This window comes from Pleurodeles waltl, chromosome 6, assembly GCF_031143425.1.
Source record: "Pleurodeles waltl isolate 20211129_DDA chromosome 6, aPleWal1.hap1.20221129, whole genome shotgun sequence".
NCBI lineage: Eukaryota > Metazoa > Chordata > Amphibia > Caudata > Salamandridae > Pleurodeles > Pleurodeles waltl.
In genome coordinates, this window is record NC_090445.1 from 897,694,141 (window position 1) to 897,715,549 (window position 21,409).

The following is a 21,409-nucleotide window of genomic DNA, read 5'->3' on the forward strand; positions in this document are numbered from 1 at the left end:
CCCAGAACATGTGGCTGAACTCCGAGCCGATCAACCCGCATCTCGGGTAACACTCTGTAACTTTACCAAAGTACTTATTTATGCGGGCTGGGGTCAGGTAGGCTTGGTGCAGTACGTAAAAATGTATAAGTTTAAATCTAGCGTTTCGAGTCGCATTGGGAAGGTTCTTCAAGATGTGTCCCCATTCTTCTTCTGGGATATCTCAGCTGAGATCTTTTTCCCACTTTTGTTTGAGATAGATCAAGGGTGCTATATTGTCCGCTCTCATCAGCCCGTAGAGCATTGAAACTACTTTGGATTTGCCATTTGGGGATATTAGATATGTACAGATCACCTGTGAAGGGGGTTCTGTGCCCTTCTTTCGCCAGTGTTTACATATGTTGGCCTTTAATGCCCCATACATTAAGAAGTGTCTCGCTAGAATGTCATATTCCGTCCTAAGGGTCTCGAACGTCATCAGTTTGTTGTCCCTAAAGAACATGCCCACTGTGTTAATCCCAGCTTCCGTCCAGTCCCCTAGCTCAATCCGAGTGCCCCCCTGTGTTATTGCCTGCAAGGACATAAGGGGAAGCTCCGTAGAGTAGGGAGTCTCTACTCTGTTCCTGCGTAAAAAGGTCTTCCAGCACTGGCTTAGGATTTTTAATTCTGGAGAATCTTGTTTCCCATCACCAGGGGTCCTCAGGAGTATCTCAAACAGCCTAGCCTCCTGTGGGGTGGATGCCCTCGCATTCGTTTTTACAAGTAGTCTGTCTGAGATCCAGTGCGCCAACCACTGTAGTTGTGCCGCCAGATAGTAGGTATCGAAGTCAGGGGCTGCCATGCCTCCATCCGTTGATTGCCTTTGGAGTTTTGTCAGGGCTAATCTCCTCCTACCTTTTCCCATATAAATGAAATTACCATGGTATCCAGTTCCTTAAAAATGGTCTTAGGAATCCAGATCGGAAGCACTGAGAAATGGTATAGCAACCTCGGCAAAACAATCATTTTGAGGATCGCAATTCGCCCAGCCACTGATAGTGGTAGAGTTTGCCAGAATGCCATTCAGGTTTTTATGGAACGGATTGTGCCACCAATATTACCATCTAGAATATCCCGGGATTCATGGTAAACTTTCACTCCCAAATAGGGGAGACCGTTCGGCACCCATCTAACCAAACCTAAGTTCAGGGGTGGTGACTGCTGTTCTTTAAGTGGAAACAATCCTGTTTTTTCCCAATTCACTTTTAATCCAGAGTGACCCTCAAAGCTGGAAAGCATTAGATGTACTAGTGGTAGATCTCTTTGGATATCATCCATAAATATTAAAAGATCGTCTGCATAAAGGGCTATATGGTGTCTCTCGCCCATAGCTAGTTCAACAGGGCCTCACTCTCCCGCCCTAGCCACAGCAGCCAGTGGTTCCATTGCCAGAGCAAACAATAGAGGAGAGAGAGGGCAACCCTGTCTCGTTCCGCGCTCAACTCTATACTTGTTGGATATTGTGTGTCCTGTGCGGACTCTGGCAGAGGGGTCAGTATAGAGTAGCTTCACCCAGGTGATGTATTCGGGTCCAAGTCTGAGTTCGGACATAACTGTGTAGAGGAAATCCCAATCCAGGCTATCAAAAACCTTTTCTATATCTCCTGCTAAAAAACCCGAAGACGTGGCATTGGGAGCCAGGTCTCTCATGATGGCTATTATTCTACGGATATTCCCAGCTGGACTGCGCCCTGGTATGAATCCTGCCTGGTCGGAGTGTATCAGGGAGGGCATCAGCGGGAGGAGTCTGGTTGCCAGGATCTTACTAAGGATTTTATTGTCAAGGTTCAACATGGAGAGAGGTCTATAAGCTCCCACCATTGTTGGGTCCTTGCCTGGTTTGAGAAGGGGAACTATGACTGCCTCGCGGGAGGATTCTGGCTATAGGCCCTGGTCCCTAGCGGTTTTATATATACTTTCTAACCTTGGGGAAAGAATATCCGTGAAGGTAGTATAAAATTCGATAGGGAATCCGTCTGTGCCAGGCGATTTTCCTCTGGCCATTCCTTTCATGGCCTCATTAATTTCAGCTAGTGTGACGTTCTCTTCTAATGGTTCTGTAAGCTCAGGTTCTAAAGATTTTAAATGTAGTTCCGTTAAATCGTCTTCAGTTTGTTCTCTATTAAGATTGAGTCTTTTTTTGTATAAGCCCTCATAAAATGCCATAAACTGGGTATTAATCTGTTATGGTTCGTATAGGTGGGTCCCCAGATCCGAGGTCAAGTCCATAATGGAGGGAGATCTATCGGACTGTGAAACCACCAACGCGAGGAGTCGGCCCGCCCTATCTCTCTCTCCGTGTGCCCGAGTGAGGTAATTTTTGTAATCAAACCATCAAAGACGTTCAGTGCAATGAGCTACCTCGGTCCTAAGGTCCTGCATTGTGTTTTGTAGGTGAGGATTCCCAGGTCTGACATTCTCTGCCTCCCGCAGTTTGGCCTCAGCCCGTTCCGTGTCACCCAGTAAATTCCTGCGTACCCCCACTGTCTCTACTATACACTTCCCACGCATTACCACCTTAAAGGCATCCCATTCTGTCAGTGGATTAGCAGTGGTTGCGTCATTGTCCTCAAAATACTGCACCACACTTTGGTGAAGCTCAGCACGAAAGGAGACATCTTCTAATAGTTCGGGCTTGAGCCTCCACGTGGGGATACGGGGAACAATGGACCCCCATTTCAGGGTTAGTAAAAGAGGGTTGTGATCTGAAATTTTGCGGGACAGATATTCTGTGTCTGGAATTTGTGAGTATACATCAGGTGAGCAGAGGAAAGCGTCTAATCTTACATGTAGTTCATGAAGATGTGAGAAAAAAGAGTAGCCTCTAATAGTGGAGTGCAATCTACGCCAGGCATCAACTAGGCCCCAATTTGTTTGCCAGGTAGTGAATTGTTGAGCTATTCTCACCAGGAGGGAGTTGGGTAGGGCAGGGTGTGATCTGTCCATATTAGGGTCTCCCACGCAGTTAAACTCTCCTCCCAGTATCACTGAGGATTGTAGGTATGGTGCTTGTAAATTAGTCATGTAAGGAATTCTCCCTGATCAGTGTTGGGTGCGTATACTTTAATCAAGGCCAATTCCCTGCCCTTTAATCTGCCCTTGACTGCCACAAATCGCCCTTCAAAGTCTATAAAGTTATCTGTCATTTGCAAGGGAACTCCCGCTCGGATCCAAATCAGAGCAGCCCTCGAGTATGCAGAATAGGAGGCATAGTACGCCTGACCCCTCCATCTTTTCTGGAGGGCTTTACCCTCTGTCTGTTTTATGTGGGTTTCTTGGAGCATGGCTATTTGAATTCCCCTCCTCTGTAGGTATGAAGAGACCTTATAACTCTTAACCATTGAGTGCATACCCCTGATGTTCCACATGAGGAACTTGTAGGATTTTGGCGTTGTCATGTTGGAAACTTTTCCCCCCTGGTTCTGGCGAGCCCCCGAGGGTAGAGGCTTGCATATCTCTCCTTCATGATATTGGTATCCATGAGTAAATCCTTCATTTTAGTAATGGTTCTCGGAAACTTATCTAAACCCATAGTAATCCCCAAAACTGTGGTTACCCAACTCCAGGACAAAAGTAGAAACCTCTCTCGCCCAAACTAGTGAAAAAACTTGAACCAGTCCATCAATCTGGGTGGTGATCTGAGGTGGAGTTCAGAGCATAGCAAGATGTCCTCTCCCCGACCCTCGGAAGGTTATCACATGGGGATTTCATATCCCCAAACCTGTGTTCAGTTCAATTATTTGTAGCCTGGTAGGTTACTCCGCAGGGTTGTCAGTGTTCATTGATTTGGATATAGGTGTAGCATGCTTTTTCCTCCTCAGGTTTTCATGTCTCCGCGGTTGTGATTTCCTGATTGTCCATCAGATGATGATGTCTGAAGTCCCCGGAGTCACATCTGGACCCTGTTTATCGGATGCGAGCAAGAGTTCTGATTCTTGCTCAGATTCAGATTGTTCTATGTCGTCTTGGGATTGTTTGGGGGATCCGTGATCTGAGCCGCTGAGGGAAGCAGCCACCTCCATAGCTTTTTGTCTTTCTTTCAGAATTTCTAATGGAGATGGGCTGTTCTGTCTACTGGAATTATTTTGCTTGTGTTTTCCTTTGCGGTCCGAGTGACGATTTTCAGGATTGTGGTTCTTGTCTCCGGTCGGTTGTTCATCGATCCAGCTCCAAGTCTCCTCCGACGTGCTGAACAATTGCGCGCCAGATGTGGTTACTATTCTTAATCTGGCCGGGAACAACATCCCGTATTGAACCCCCATCTTACGGAGTTTTTGTTTGGCTTCCCTAAAGGATGCTCTCTGTTTCTGCACTTCTTTAGGGAAATCAAGGAAGATACGGATCACGTGGTTGTCAAGCATGCAGTCTCCTTTCTTCCTGCTTTGGCTTAGTAGGTAATCCCTATATCTGTAATGGAGCAATCTGGCTATTACTGGTCTAGGAGGAGCTCCTGGTGGGGGGGAGCGTGTTGGGACCATGTGAGCTCTTTCTATAGCAAAGAACTGGGATAGACCATCGTCTGCCACCTTCTCCTTAAGCCAATTTTCAAGCAATTCTACCAGGCTGGACCCTTCAGATCATTCAGGGAATCCTATGACTCGCATATTGTTCCGCCGTGATCTATTTTCAGTGTCTTCAGCCCTTAGTTCTAATTCTCTGATTCGTTTCTCCATTTGATGTGTTAGTTTGAAATTGTCTTTTATTTCAGGCCGCAGTTCCTCCAATTGCTTATCCTTGGTATTCACTTTTCCTGCCAGGCGGAGATGGCCATCCCTGAGCACTGTTAGGTCAGTTGCCAATGCATCTATTTTCCCTTCAAGGACAACTCTGGAGGCTGTTATGGCCTGAAGGGTAGGTTCTTCTTTCTCTTTCTCCTCTCCTGGAGTACGTTTCGTTGGGTTCTCTTGTTCCGACAATGCCTTAGCGGGATGGCCAGTATTGCAATCTGTGTCGCGGCGTCTTCCTGTTTTGCCCATTTTACAGAACTGTAGATGTGCTCAATGTGAGTGGTTTTCCTGCAGGTTGCTGTTATTTGCCCAAGAGAGGAGGTAGAGTCTGATGCTGTCTTCAAAACCCACAAGCTCCCTTTGGGGATAAAAATTATCTGGGAGGGTCGCTTTTAGTTCTTATGTGGACCCGGTGCCCCTCTCTTGTGCTTGAGCTTGGAGGTAATTTTCTCTGGGATTTGGATCTCTGTTTTCCCCCCAGAAGATTGCCAATATTGGGGGTGTATCACGTTATTAGTCGTGGCTTCCCCTTGGTAACACGTTTGATTTGGCTGATTGTGCCCCCGCTGGTGTACTGTTGAGTCTGTGGGAAGGGGACCTCAGGGTCCATTCTCCAGGGGTTTCCAGCAGGGGTGCCCGACAACTTCGTTCCCGGCCCCCTGAACTGGACATTAGCACTCTGCTTTTTTTTTCTCCCAGGGGGTTCTGTAGGTGCGTGCAACTCTCCCCGACGTGGTGGGCTCCACCGGCTCCAGGTCTTTTCCGGGGTCTCTCACTCCATGCAAGGTCATGGAATTCGACCACGCCGGGGTCCGGATCCCTTTGTGAACCCTGGGTCGTTGTCAGTACTAGGGGTGCATCTCTTTGCTGTCTGGGGCCTCCCTCCGGCCGCAAGGCCTTGCTTCCAAGTGCCCCCAGTGGCACCCAGCCGGGTCTGCATGTGGGGGCCCCTGAGTTTGTTTATCAAGTGTCCCAAGCCGGAGGCCCTGTATGCTGTGCTCCCGGTTTTTAAGTTATCAGCGGAGCTCTGCTCCCTCGCGCTCTGTATGGGGCCGAGGGTAAGCGCTGCTCACCTCGATATGGTCGGGTTTGCCGGGACCAGTCTGCTCTGGAGGTCCGTCCTCTTTGCAGGTTTCGCTGTGTCCGGGTGCCGTCTCCGGCGCAGCAGGCTGGAGGTGAGTCAGAGGGTTAGCAGTGAGCGCGGCGAGGGTCTCCTCTTTCTCCCGTTCTATGCTTGCGGCGGAGTTGCGAAGGATATGGCCGCCGCCGTCTTCTTTCCTGCCACGGAATACCCTCGGCTCATTTCGGAGCTCAGAAATGAGATTCCCGAACTCCAAATCTCATTTTGAAGCGACCCGGGTGGGGGGTCACCACACCTTCCGCTCTTTGTTTTTCCCATTTGGGGTGGATTTGACTGTCGTTAACCCGAGGGTGGGGAGATTGGAGCGGGAGTCTCACGAAGAGGCTGCGACCACCATGGCATCAGGCCACGCCCCCCCCATTAAAGTCTTCCACATGATCTTCATTGACTTTCCTGAGATAATTTCATTCTGCACAATTTTAGATTGATCAAAATAGGAAATCTTTGATTTGTTTATCTTTCTTCTTTCATATAGATCTCTGAGTAAGAGCAGTTCATGTCCTGAGCTATGGGGATGAAGTGGATGTTGGAAGCACTGTAATTTTTTTTCTATTGTCCCTAATTTGGCTGTGACTTCTTCTGCCGCTCCATAGGCGAGATCCAGTTGTTTAACATTTTTCCTCTTCCTTCCTCTTTGTCCCTTAAAGAATATTTATACAACTTCTGCGGGTTTTAGAATTAAGTTTATGGTTGGGCTCAAAAAGAAGTTAGTATAATTTTGAGAACTTGCTTTATAAAGTTCACTCACCAGTTTGATCATCTCTTTCCTTCTACATTGCCTCTTCAAGTGTCTTGCAGAGGATTTTTCAGTCTTTTTCCAATTATACAAAACCTTTAACTCTAGTGTTGGGATGTGCATTTCTTCACTCAGAGCTCTGTTTGTAAAATAGTCTAGACATAATATAAGACAATATGTGGGGTCTGTATGTGTCCTTTTGGTGTTAGTGGTGTGTTTGGCTTGCTTCATAATTTACCATAATTGAATGCAGAAAGGAATATAACTCATGTACATCTGTACACCTTTTACTTTAATTATTTAATATTTTTCTTTTGCGTTACAATAGCACCTTGTGGTATCTTGTACTTACTTATGTTTGGTATTATGCTTTATTCCTTTTGACTTATGCTAGGTGTCAGTTGACCTCTTTCTCCCTATACAACTATCTACTTAACTTGGGAAAGGATTTAGAGCTGCTCTAAACTTGTAGACAAACTGCACCTATATATACAATTTTCAAGCTTTGAGCATGATGCACTTCGAAAAACTGCTCACTGCTTATCCACTGTGGCACATGACCCCAACAATGCCCCCCAAAATGTTGCCCACACTCTCTGCACTCCTACCTTGATTATTTAATCTCCTTTTGCCCCTTTCGACCCTACTAATACTTTTAGATCACAGAATAGTCTAATTTGCCCTTCTGTGCTGTCCCATTGCTGATGGCACAACCTGTGGCTTCTCTGATGTTAATGTTGGTAGACCACGGTAATATCCAGCCTTTCGACCACAATGTTGGACTGGGTTGTGGGGACAGCACTGTGATGCTCCTGCCCACTGATGTTGCACGTTACAGAAGTCTATGGTAAACTTAACGGGCCTTTAGCAACTAGTTGACTCTACTCTTTATTAGTGGGGGATGAAGCCCATTTTGGTGTTGGCTTTTATTTTATCTGTACTTTCCAGAGCAATCAACATTCACTATCCTTATCCAAAGCCATGTCTTAAGCTTGCAAGATAAGTTAATGTGGAGTGACCATTGCGCCATATTGCTCAAGATTAGCAAATATTTGTGCAAATGAGGGAGCACTTCAGAGATTTATATAATTATTTATTTTGTGACAAGCACGTATGTCTCCTGAAAGGGAAGGATTTTGCAATTGTACTTCTTCTACTTCCACAGAGAAGTCTGAAAAAGAGTTTATTCTATGATACAGCTGCACATGTGGCAGATTGAGTCTTCCAGTTCACTAGACTGTGCTCTGTCTGATAACAGAAATAAGTGTTGTTTACTATTACCCTATAAAAAAGCATGGAAGGTCTTACTGTCCTTTTTCCAGTTTGTGTCCAGTATACTTACTGTTAATGCTCGGGGTGATACGTTATACATGGCAAGATATTTATTTTACTTGAGTTTATTTTTCCCCTAGCAGACAGGTTCAGAATTTTACATTCCTTCATATCACATTCTATTGCTTTTAGACAGGATTCAAACTTTGCTTGTATTGTTTTTTTCAGTCCTTAGAATACATAATACCCCTGTGCGTAAATTCATATAGCATCTATTTAATAGGAAAGTTGTAGAGTGTGCCCTACAACATTCCCAGGGTAGATATTAGAATCTCAGTCTTGTTACAATTAATTTTATACTCTGTTAATCGGGTTCAAGGGTCTAGGCTTTGTGTTTCTCATGTTTATAAAAATGAGTGCAGTGTGCATGCACACTGTCTACTATTATAATAGGTAAGTACCTGTTGTTTCGTATTGCTGCAGCTAATGGTTCTTGTGTTAAGTTAAACAATGACGGCAAGAATGGGTTATCTCTCTTTCAATGATTGTAATGACTGTGAAGATGGTGACATATGATTTACCCATAACAGGCTGAATGTTTGAATGTGGGCATGCTTCACTAGAGGGGAAAAAATGCCTAAAATAGCCCCAATACCATTGGGCAGGGCTAGGCTTTCTAACTTTAAAAGATGTATAGTACTAGAGAAAATGTGAAACAATAGGATTGGCATGGTTGTAGGTACCAGCTGGGCATGATGTTAAAGATAGTACTCTGATTATTCATGTAGAAGAAACGTTGTGGCAGCTTGTGCACTGTGACCTATGACAGAAAACAAAACAAATCAATACTCATTTCAGGATAGACATGTCATACTTGTTATAATGTCGCACTTGAACTCTGGAAAGCCAAGTAGCTCAGATATAGAAGCATAGGAACAAGCAGGAAGTAAATTAGATGTGAGACCGGTTGTACATTGTGACAGTGTCAATAAATGAATTAAATATCAGACTGTCTGCAGTATTAGTGGTCAAATATATGCTGACAAATTCTATACAAAAGTGCCCTTATGTTCACATTGAAGAACATGTTAAAAAAAAATAAAAGCACTGAGGTGGCCGAGCTACTCGCAGTAAGCCTCACCAAGCTACTCTGGCAACGGAGAGTTCTCCTGGGCGATGCATGGGCTGGCCTAGTTCATTTGCAATCCTTGGTTCCCACCCTAATATCTTCCAACCATTACTAGAGGTTAAGTACATAATATACACCTTTTGTATGTAATTTATATCTGGTTTTACAATGTAATTCTGGTCAATTCAGTTAAACATGTACTCAGACGTGCCCCCTTTGATAGGGAGCTGAAGTTGTGGGACTTAGCCCCATTTCAGGGCATGGAAAAGTTAATGTCGGTAGAAGCTTGGACACTGGGAGGATGCGAGGTGGCTGGGGATCTCTTTTATAAAGTCCTACGGGAGGATCAACCAGGTGTGATTAGTGTGGGACGTAAGGCATGGGAGGCTGACCTGGGTGAACCCATGGCTGATGCCGACTGGGACTTGCCTCTTTCTTTGGTGCGAGCGGTATCCTGTAACCATAGGTTTAAGCTGCTACATTTTAACTTTTTGCATAGAACATATCTTATACCCAGACGACTAAACAGGATCGACCCCAACCGTAGAGCGTGCTGCCCTAGGTGCAGTATGTTTGATGCTTTCTTCCTTCATCTAGCTTGGGCCTGCAGGGCAGTGTATGACTTTTGGCAGGCAGTGGTAGCAGCGATTGTGGAGGCCACAGGATAGGGTTCACGGGTAGCGCTGATGACCTGTCTTCTGGGAGTGGTACGGAAGCCACGAGGTTGGGGCATTCCATATAAATTGGCACAGCTTGCGCTGGTGCTGGCCAAATGTAGAGTGGCAATCATCTGGATGAGCTCCCGGAGCCCGTTAGTCTTCAGTTGTCTCAGGGACTTATTTGAATGGGGTGCAGCCAAGTAGCAGCATATGCGCCTGACACTGGGAGATGAGAAGGCACTTGGTGGTGTAGTGGCTTTGGGAACCTTGCTGGAACGGTTTACTGGGGGGGGGAAAGACATAAACTCCATAAGCAGTGCAGAGGGTGAGGGGGGTGGGGAACACTGTCTGAGTTCTATGAATAGGGGGCAGCCAACTATGGTATGGATATGTTCCTGCTTGCATAAGCTGTTTAATGTTTGGTCCCACAATGCTCTAGGTTGGGGTGGGGGGATGGAGGGCACTGTGCATACAGTGGTTATGTGACTTGAATTTGGACTTGATCGGTCCTCTGGTGCCCCTATTTGAGGATGATGTATTGTCTTGCTATTATCAGCACTGTATGTATGCTCTTGTTGGTTTTAATTTACCCAAACTCAATAAAAACAGTTAAAACATTTTTTATGGTCAATTCATTTACATTCGCCCCCCCCCCCCCCGAGCACCAACTGTTGCAAATCCTTTAACAATGAAAAGATAACAAAGTTAGTAATGAAATGAAAAGATAATAAACATTGTTAAAGGGGCTGGGGATTGGGGACGACGAGCACTGAAGCCATCTCAGGCTGGCCATACATACATGCGTACTGTGCTGTCTCCAGCCAGGCACTGTGTTGCTGGGCTGGAGAGAGCAGGCAAAGGCTCCCAGTCTGCCTGGAAGTGCCTCCCAGCCAGTGCCTGCTTGCTGCTGAGACAAGGAGGATCGGTGGCGCGGCGTTAAGTTTTTAAAATAAAAATATTTAATTTTATTAATATCCCCCTCTCTCTCCTGCGCGCCACCCCAACCCCTTGTAACCCCCTGCAAGCTGCGACTGTTACCACCATCAGAGTGGTGCCCTATGAACACATCACAGTGGTGCCCTATCAAGACTCTATGCGTAGGGATTTGGGGGGAATATCTGAATTCTGACGCTCTAGCAGCAAGGACTCTTAAGTTTCATCAGACTTGGTTCCACTTGACTATGGTTTTTAACGAAGTGCGTTGCTGTGGCCAATTTACAGCCATTTTCCATCCAACCCACCACAGATGCTGCGAATGCTGATTTCAAGGGTAGAAATTCTAAACCTAGCTATCAACGAGGCCATATCAATGAAGTTAAATAATTGCTATACCTTTTGGTCATAAAATGACATTTTTTAACACATCTGTGCCAATATTGAATGCAGCTATTGTAGATATTAGGTGTATGGCACATTCAAACGCAGAGCTATTGAAAAATAAGCGTTGCCTAAAGGTTGGTTGCCAACAACAGGCCTGTCTGCTTTGCGATGTTGTTTTTTTTTTTTTTTTTGTGTCCTATTACACTCGGACTGCACTCTGACTTAAGACACTTGTACTTTCAAGGCTGACACAGTTGACATATCTCCAAATCAAAGAGGCAAAAATCGTTTAAGAAGAAATTACTCCTGGTAAATATTTAATAAAGTCATGATTTCAAATTTGTCAAACATGTTTTCGGTTGAAACCACCTTATAACCGACTGAAATAAAATCCACACTCGCACGGTTAATTGATTTTTATTTAGCATTGATATCCATATAAATCAACGAGAGCAAGTAATAAATCACTGGTTAGAGTAATACACTGAGGTAAATAATATGAGCTACAAAGCCACTTCAAACACATTATGCGCCACTTATGAATACCTGCTGATATTTCTTCGCTTCTTTTTCAGCACTTTACAATTATGACGCCAGAACTGGAGACGAACTTTCTTTACAGATAGGTGACACGGTGCACATACTAGAAACGCACGAAGGTAGGTCATTTTTAATATAACAGCACGTTTAGTATGAAAAATTGAATATTTTCCTTTGCAGAAACTGAAGAGATTCGCCAGGCAGCCTGGTGTCAGTGAAAAGCCTTTTAAGAAGAGCAGTTCTCTTTTTTAATAAAAGATGCATGTGCTTCCAGCTTGGCTTCTTTGTTGATGAGACAACATCTGTTGGTTGAGAAGGCGGTTTGTTGAGTTCATTACTCGAGGACATCCTTTGAGATCTAGTGCAGGCAGTTTTTCCAGGAACTGTTATCTGCATTCCATTAGCTATTTCAATGTTCTCATATCTCTGCATAAGTGTTCCAAGCATCCTCCATTGACTGCAAATATGCAGTTCATCTTTTAACGTAATTTTGATATTTTTATGTTGTTTGTATTTAGTTGTTCACTTGCTTTGTGTAAGGCTACGCAGTTTTGACTTAAATATTCCATCTGAGTTCATTTGTCGGATGCTCTTTTGGCCGTGATATGTATTTAAAAAACTGGGGACATCATGTAAATCCCGGAACAAGACTTTGCATACATTTCAGGAGTACATCTCTGGTGTATATAGTGGCTTTTGCTCGCACAAATGCGCCAGGTGAAAGTGTCACAGCTTGTATAAGCAAATGCCGCAAATTTCGAGTTTCCCTACTTTTGGCAAGAGAATGCATTATTATTCTGAACCCTCCCCTATTGCCATTTACTGAATTAACGTAGAATAGCACACAGCTCTGAAAGATGACCTTCGCCACTCAGATACCCTGTGGAATCCGTGATTCTTCATCCACTGCATCTGACATTGTACAACAGCTCCCACATTGCTCTAGCCCGTTAGACGTGAGATGTGCCCACTATATAACGGGGACAATTCTTACCAAATTGGCTCCTTTCTGTCAACTTAAAACATTACTCGCCCGGGATTAATTCTCTGGTTTGTAGCTTTTTAATGCATAACCTCAGAAGGCTCTTTGTGTACTAGTGTAAAACAGTTCTATTTTTTGCATTTTGTTGTATTGTTTGTAGTATTTCTGTCAATTCTTGCATCCAGACTGGTTGCAGAGTGACTCTCGGGCCTCATTGGCTTTGACACCCATTGCCAAGGTTTATGCACAGCAAGTTCTGCAGGTACGGGGAACGAATGGGCATAGGCCATGTACTGTTTCCACATTCTGCTTCATGCATCCAAAGGCCATATTCATCGGTTTCCTGCTTTGTCCAGATACCAAAACAGATCATTAAAAAAAAGTAAGAATCAAAATCACGGCTCAAACTTAATAAAAGGGAAGGCATAGTCTTTGCTCAGAAGAGGAAACAACTTTTTTTTTATTTCTCCCTTGTAACATGGATATTCCCTTTAAAAGCTCAGATTAAATTACGTTGTTTAGTCTGCAAGATTATAAAACACCAAAATTGCTCATTATTGTGAGCATCACACCTAAACCATGCTATCAGTATAATTTTGTGGCAAAAATATCAAAATAGACATTTTATTATGCAGTGAAATCAAACAGAAGTTCAAACTTCAATGGACTTGAGAACAATTCTCTAATCTTTCTACTATCTAATGTATGAATTTTCAGTTTTATTTCATATACAGACCAGTGCAGAAATGTTTTATGTTATTTTTTGTTGAAGTAAAACGTTTAATTAAACTGTGGATCATTTTGCTTTATTTATTTATTGCAACGAGATTCATCATCACCTACATCCGAAGGTCATTGAACCAGGTTTATAGCGTTTCTTTGTTGTTCTTGACAAATAAACGGAGTTCTGTCTTGCTTGGGATGAGCTTCAGGTAGATGGTGGGCATCCAGACCTGGATGGTGTGCAGACAGTGTTTCATGCATTGGATGTCTGAAGCAGAGGAGACATTAAGCTAGAGATGTGTATCATCTGCATATTGGTGAATCTTGATGCTGTTATCTGTGAGTAGATCACCAAGTGGCCCCATGTAGAGGTTTAAGATGACAGGCGGCCATATGGAACCCTGGGATGGACTGCATGTAATAGGGATCTTATAACACTTGGGGTCCCCATTTTAATAAACCGATGTTGGGTTGAAAGGTAGGAGGAGAACCAGTGAAGGACATTGACATTGATTCCCATTTGAGACTTCCCTGTGCATGTGAGCATGGGATGGTTGACTATTGAAGAAGGTAGCTGAGAGGTTTATTAGTATCAGGGGGCAGGCGTCTTTTTCATCTGCAGTCAAGAAGAGATAATCTACAATGTTGGCAGTTCCTGTGTTGCAGTGATATGAAGCCAGGCTGGCAGCTGTGCACGAGATGGTTATCATTGATATGCATCTCAAAGAAACACATGCTGCTACTCACAGAATTCCCATAGGCTTCTACCTTTCAGTAATTGAGATGTTCTAAAAATGTGTTAATGTACTTTCTTTCCTTATATGATATCAAGCATTGACATAATTTGTCTAATGTGATATGTGAAGTGTATGTTTTGATATATAAATCTGCTTTTTTACACAGGTTGGTACAGAGGCTACACCTTAAGAAAGAAATCTAAAAAGGTATATATTATTTTGATGCAAGAAAAACAAAGTTTTAGTCAATGGAATCATCGGAATCATAGCCTGAGCTTATTTTCCTATGTTCCTATGTTTACCTAATGTTCTTAGGTTTGTAGCATGGTTACTTGCTGTTTGCTTGACTTTGTTCAATAGTGTATTACTCTTATAAGACTACTATGGCTTGACAATGTTCCCCGATTGAGAAAGGCTTCCCCTGTCATAATGTTTGAATTCCTAATCTGTTTGAACTGTGAATTAGTAGGCAATATACATTAAAAGAAACATTGTGATGGATGCGTCTACACAGCAGGAATCTTCGTAGTGCCTTCCTTCCCATTTCTGAAAGTTCCATCTGTCAAACTTATCTGTGATCATTATTTTTCCATCAATTTATTTTCTGACACATTGTCCCTGTATTGCAACTAGAGGTAGACTGGATGCCCACAGTGCAGTCTTCTTGCAGCTCTCCACTCAAATAGCTGTTTCTCCGTTTGTCTAATGCACATTCTGAAGACATCACACTGACTGATTGGTGTGCTACCTTATAGATAGTTTGTGTCCGCACTCTAAATCCTGTCATGCTGAACATTTTGGAAGAAGTTTCAAATGCATAGAAATCAAAATGTTTACATGCCCATAATGATTTAACTGCAAAATAGGACGCCGTTAGTTAGGTGACATGCCACCTGGAATCATAATTCATTTAATTATTTGAGAAAAGCGAATGAGCAGCCAATGGGATTTCTTAGTGTTTCAGTCATGGAAAAGGGGGATCCATGTATGGACCCAGTGTGACATTAAAAGTAAAACCCCGGAGGTCTAACAATAGAGGCTCCAAACAGTCATATTTTAAATGTAGTGCAAATTATGGCAGTCTTTTCATTTTTGTCTTGTATTGTTTTGTTCCATTTCTGGATATAAAAAATGAAAAGCTCCAGATGAGAGAGAACATAAACAAACATAACCTGTCTGCACAGCTGTCTTCTGTTCTCATGCAACACAATAGTACAATCAAAATTGCAACTCTTGTTTTATTGCTTCACTTTAAAAAAAGAAAAAGGAAATGTAAGCCTCTTATTGGTAAACCTGACTTCCTAACTGTTAGAAATGGGGTCTCTAGTTGGCAGTGGTTTACACCCTGTCCAAGTAGGGACCCTCACTCTAGTCAGGGTAAGGGAGCCACACAGCTAAGATAACCCCTGCACACCACCTTGATAGCTTGGCTCAAGCAGTCAGGCTTATCTCAGAGGCAGTGTGTAAAGTATTTATACGCTCACACAGCAAGCACAGTGAAAACACCACAAAAGTACTTCATACCAGTCTAGAAATATATCTAATACTTAGCTGAGTAAAACAAGACCGAAATGACAAAAAAACACCTTACACAAGCAAAGATATCACTTTTAAATGTAATTGTAGTTCCTTGAAATCAATGAAGTGCTCAACTCAAGTAAAGTACCTGAGATGTATCAAAACAAAGAGGATGTGGGCCGCAGGGGAGGTGTTGTGTCAAAAGAACTGAAGATGCGTCAGTTCATTTCTGTTTGAAGGGAGGTATCAATAAATAAATCAATCAGTATTTGTAAAGCGTGGCTACTCACCTGTGAGGGTCTCAAGGTGCTGGGGGGAAGGCCTCATACGAAGAGTCACATTTTGAGGCTCTTCCTGAAGAGGGTGAGCAATGGGCTTTTTCTAAGGTGCAGAGGGAAGGTTGTTCCAGCACTTCGCTGCAGTGTAGGTAAAAGATCGTCCTCCGGTGGTGGTTTTGTGGATGCGAGGGACTGTGGCCAGTGCCATCTGGGTGGGGCGGAGGGATCTGGCGGGGGTGTGGAAGGAAACACAGTGGTTCAGGTAGGCTAGTCCTGCGTTGTGTATGGCCTTGTACGAGTGGGTGAGAAGCTTGAAGGTGATTCTCTTCTTGACCGGTAGCCTGAGGAGGGTCCTCAGGTGTTGGGAGATGTGTTCTCGGTGAGGTAGGTCCAGAATGAGTCTGGCGGCGGCGTTCTGGATGACTTTAAGTTTTTGATGTCCCTAGTTGAGGTCCCGGCATAGAGGGCGTTGCCGTATTCAAGCTTGCTTGTGATTAAGGTGTGGGTGACTGTCCTGCAACAGTCAGCGGAGATCCATCTGAAGATCTTCCGGAGTTTGCAGAGTGTGTGCCAGCAGGAGAAGGTGACAGAGTTTACTTTGGGGGGGGGTCATGGATAGGGCGGTGTCGAAGATGATTTCTAATTTGCGGGTGTGCTCGGTTGGCGCGCGGGGCGCTGAGGGATGTGGGCCAACATGAGTCATGCCAAGCTGAGGTGGAGTTTCTGAAGATGATGAGCTCCGTCTTGTCAGAGTTGAGCTTGAGGCAGCTTTCTCTCATCCAGGTGGCGACGGCTTCCATTCCTGCATGAAAGTTCCTTTTGGCCGTGTCTGAGTCTACGGTGAGGGAAATGATGAGTTGTGTGTCAATGTCATGTGACACGATGTTCATACCATGGCTTCTGACGATGGTAGCATGAGGGGCGATGTATACGTTGAACAGTGTGGGACTCATTGAGGATCCTCCTCAGTTGACTCCTGTGGGTCAGGAGGTATAGGGTGGGAGTCTGACCCTCTGCGTCCTCCCGGAGAGGAAGGAGTGGATCCATTTCAGGGCTCTTCTGCAGATTCCTATGTCGTGGAATGTGGTGCACAGAGTGCTGTGCGGTCGAGGAGTATGAGTGCTGTGGTGCGGCCACATTCTCTGAGTAATCGGATGTCGCTGGTGGCTGCCAGGAGTTCTATCTCCGTGCTGTGATTGCTGCAGAAGCCGGACTGGGAGCTGTCCAGGGAGTTGTTGGCTTCCATTAAATTCCGTAGTCGTGCGTTGATTGCTTTCTCTTATACTTTGGCAGGGTAGGGTAGCAGCGAGATTGTCCAGAAATTCTTTAGTTCTGTTAGGTCATCCGAAGGTTTCAAGAGAGGGCATATTTCAGTGTGTTTCCAGTCCTCTAGGAAGGTGCCCATGCTGATGGAGCAGTTGATTGTGTTACGAAGCTCCGGGGCGATGGATGCGCTGACCCTGCTATATGTGCTGCGGGTCAGGGCCTGGGGGGGCTCCAGAGTGGGTGCTGTTCATAATGTTGATTGTTTCCTCTGTGGTGAGCGTGGACCAGTCGTGGATGGTCTGGGTGGGTTGGTTGCAGGTTCCAGTGCCAGGTGACAGAAAGCTGTCGTAGATGTTCTGGATCTTGTGGTGAAAAAAGGAGGCAAGTTTGTCTCAGAGGTTCTGTGACGGGGGATGCTGGTGGCTTCAGAGGGGGGGGAATCTGTGAACACGATGACTAAGAAGAGTTCCTTCAAGTTGTGTGCGGAGGAGTTGATGCGCTCCCAGAGTGCATCCTTGCGTTCTTGATTTTTCGGCGGTTGGGGCTCTGAATGAGGTGAGGTCTTCGCTGGATTGGCTGTTCCTCCATTTTTTCTCTAAACGTCTGCAGGTACGCTTTGATTCTTGCAGGTCGGTGGTGAACCAGCTGGTCTTCTTAGGTACACGTTTGGCCGATGTCCGTCGGAGAGGGGCTAGAGTGTTGGCACATTTGGTGACGCATGCGTTGAGGTCGCACAATGGGTGTGGAGACCAGCTGTCTGAAGCCGTGGGGGTGAGGAGGTTGTCAAGTAGAGCGGTAATGTTTGGGTTGGGGCAGTCCTCAAGGTGGAAGTTCAGATCACCGAGGAGGAGGTAGTCGACCGATGCCAGGGCCATGGGGTTAGCGATGTCTATGACGTCGTCTATGAAAGCTGGGCGGGGGCTGGGTGGCCTGTACACCAGGGTGCTGCGAATGAAGGTGTTTTGTTTGGACTGAACCAGGAAGTGAAGGTGTTACATGGTGGTGCAGTGATCTTCTTAGATGGCCTTGACATGCAGTGAGGACTTGTGTACGATGGCGAGTCGTCCACCTGGGCGGGAAGGCTGGTCCCTCCTTGGGATGCTGTAACCGTCGGGAATGGCGATGTATGGACCTGAGGTGGGGTTGCTCCAGGTCTCAGTGATGAAGGTGATATCCGGTTGGGTGGTGTTGATCAGGTCCCAGAGTTCGGTGGCGTGTTTGTGGAAGGAGCGGATGTTCAGGAGCAGGCAGTTGATGGAGTTGTTAAGATTGCTGGTATCTATGTGTGCAGAGAGTACCTTCAGTTTGTTGAGGTTGGCGCTGAAGTTGGATTTCCCTCAAGTGAAGGGTCCGTGGGTGTCCTTGGGGGAGATGGTGCAGCAGTTGTTGAGACATCCGGTGCTGAAGTGGAGGAGGGTCTCGGAACCATAACTGAGGCAGTCCAGGGCATGGTTTAACAGAGATTTAGGGTTCCTGGCGCCGGACACGGTCCAGGCACGCACTGGCACAGACGGGCTTGCCTTTGGTATGCCAGCGGCGTGCCTGCTGTGCGCAGCTGTCATTAAGAAGGGGAGGGGCAGGGAAAGGTGCTTCGCAGGGGGAGGGGTCAGAGGAAGAGGGGAGAATGGAAATAGCACTAGGGAACAACAAGGGATGATAGAAGAAAAAGGCAGAAAATGCAAGAGTGAAAGCGCGACAGAGAAGAAAAGGCAAATGATAAAAGAAAAAGGGCAGAAAATGCAAGAGTGAAAGAGTGACCGAGAGAAGAAAACAAAAGGAAAATACTTACTTGAGATGGCCACTAGACCACCAGGGATGAGGCGCAGGGACGAGCCTGTGGGTGGAGGAGGTCCTCGAACTGAGAGTCCGGAGACTCTCAGTTCGTCCCAGGCAAAAGGGGGAGGCAGCAGAGGAGCTGGGGAGGGCACCAGAAATTGACCAGGAGGTCAGTGCAGTTGCCCTTTCACAGCGCTGCTGCTGCTGCCATTAAGAAGCGGAGGGGGGTGGGGGAAGCAGTCAGCTGGGAGGGGGAGGGCGGGAACGGTGCTTCACAGGGGCAGGGGGGCAGAGGAAGAGGGGAGAAAGTAAAAAGCATTAGGGAAAAACGAGGGATGATAGAAGAAAAAGGCAGAAAATGCAAGAGTGAAAGAGTGACAGAGAGAAGAAAAGAAAAGGCAAATGATAGAAGAAAAAGGCAGGAAATGCAAGAGTGAAAGAGCGACAGAGAGAAGAAAAGAAAAGGCACTAGATGGCCACTAGACCACCAGGGATGAGGTTCAGGGACGAGCCTGCGGCTGGAGGAGAGCCTCGAACTGAGAGTCAGGAGACTCTCAGTTCGTCCCAGGCAAGACGCAGCAGCCAGAGAGGGCAGCAGACGCTGACCAGGAGGTCAGTGCAGTTGCCCTCTCACAGCACTGTGACCGCCATTAAAAAGTTGAGGCGGGTGGGGGGAGCAGTCAGCTGGGAGGTGGTAGGGCGGGTTAGGTGGTTCACGTGGGGGGGCAGAGGGGAGAAAGGAAAAAGCGCTAGGTAAAAACAAGGGATGATAGAAGAAAAAGGCAGAAAATGCAAGAGTGAAAGAACAACAGAGAGAAGAAAAGAAGAGGCAAACGATAAAAGAAAAAGGCAGTAAATACAAGAGTGAAAGAGCGGCAGGGAGATGAAAAGAAAAGGAAAATGCTTACTTGTGATGGCCATTAGACCACCAGAGATGCAGTGCAGGAATGAGCCTGCGGGTGGAAGAGAGCCTTGAACTGAGAGTCAGGAGACTCTCAGTTCGGCCCAGGCAAGAGGCACATGCAGTAGCAGCCAGAGGAGCTGGGGAGGGAGCAGGTAATGCGTTGGTTCCTTACTGCTAGGCAGGGGAGGTGATGCATTGGTTTCTTACTGCCACAGTGGAGGTGACGCATCGGTTTCTTACTGCCACAGGGGAGGGGACATGTTGTTTCAGCTTGAAGCATTGGTTCCTGACTGCACTGCGGTGCTGATGAAGAAAATAGCACCTAGAGATGATGCGTCAAAGGTCAAGTCACGATGGGTCGATCTCATCGTTGAAGTAGACGCTGCATCAGAGCGGTGCATCACGGACTTTGGTGATGCAGTGCTCAAAACTCTCACAGTGGTGGTTCTTCTGACACACTGTGATGGAAAGGTGGTCCTGGCGTTGAAAACTGTGGTTGATATATCAAGCGGGGACCATCCTCCAGTGTGGGCAGTGGCTGTGTGTCAAATCTTTACTGCGATGCATCAGTTCAGAATGACACAGTGAGTCGATACATGATTTTTCTTGTAGCACCGAAAACCTCCTTCAAGGGCCCAGAACTCTATTTGGCACCACTTGACAGGACAGCGTTCTCAGCAGAGGAGTCCTGGTGCTGGCAGAAGACTTTGCTAACTCTGAGACTTTGTAACAGAAGGCACGTTCAACTCAAGCCCTTGGAGAACTTTGGAAATCAGGATGTAGAAAGCAAAGTCAAGTCCTTTCACTCACAGGACAGAAGAGGCAAGCACCAAGCCAGCACAACAAAGCAACAGGCAAAACGGAAGTCCCTCCTACAGCACCTGGCTCTTTTTCCTGGTAGAATGTCCTCATTCCAGAAGGATTCTAACTTTGTGGTGTCAGATGTCCAGTATTTAATCCCATTTCTGACTTTGAAGTTGGCAAACTTCAAAGAGAAGTCACAAGACCCTGCTGTGGCTCCAAACACACTGCCGGTGTTCAAGACTGCTTTGTGTGAGGACAGGCACAGCCCGAAAACACTGTACCACTCTAGCTCAGGAAAAGCCATGATCCTGGTGATGGGCCATCAGGATAGGCAGGGCATACATCAGCTCCCTTTGTGTGACTGTCTGCAGTGAATACAGAAACAGCCCAACTGACATTGAGACCAAGAAGTCTGTTCAACAGGCAGTCACAGGCACATAATGGTTGCTAAAAGTGGCATTTACAAATGTACAATTCAAAAACCAACTTCACCAAAAATGTATTTTAAATTGTGCGTTCAGAGACCCCAAACTCCATATCTCTATCTACTCCCAATGGGAAATTACACTTAAAAGATATTTCAAGAGAATCCCCATGTAACACATTTGAAGTGATTGGCCTCGCAATAGTGAAAAACAAATTTTGCATTATTTAACTATAAGGACATGTAAAACTCAGCAGTACACATCCTACCTATTAAAAACACTGCACCCTGCCCATGGGGCTGGCTTCTGCCTACTTTAGGGGAGACTTACAGGTAGTAAAAGGAAGGTTTGGGCCTCGCAAGTGGGTGCATTTGGTAGGTCAAAATGGCAGTTTAAAACTGCACACATAGACACTGCAGTGGACACTGCAATGGCAGGTCTGAGACATGTTTAC

General features: G+C 45.6%; 1 protein-coding gene across 1 annotated transcript in view; it reads left to right on the top strand.

Moving 5' to 3' along the window:
* Window positions 1–21,409, top strand: part of DOCK1 (dedicator of cytokinesis 1) — a 1,072,828-nt gene that overhangs the window by 81,106 nt on the left and 970,313 nt on the right. The window contains exons 2-3 of the mRNA XM_069239713.1: window positions 11,578–11,661; window positions 14,151–14,191. Coding sequence (XP_069095814.1) covers window positions 11,578–11,661; window positions 14,151–14,191 — 125 coding nt within the window. The remainder of the gene's footprint in view (window positions 1–11,577; window positions 11,662–14,150; window positions 14,192–21,409) is intronic.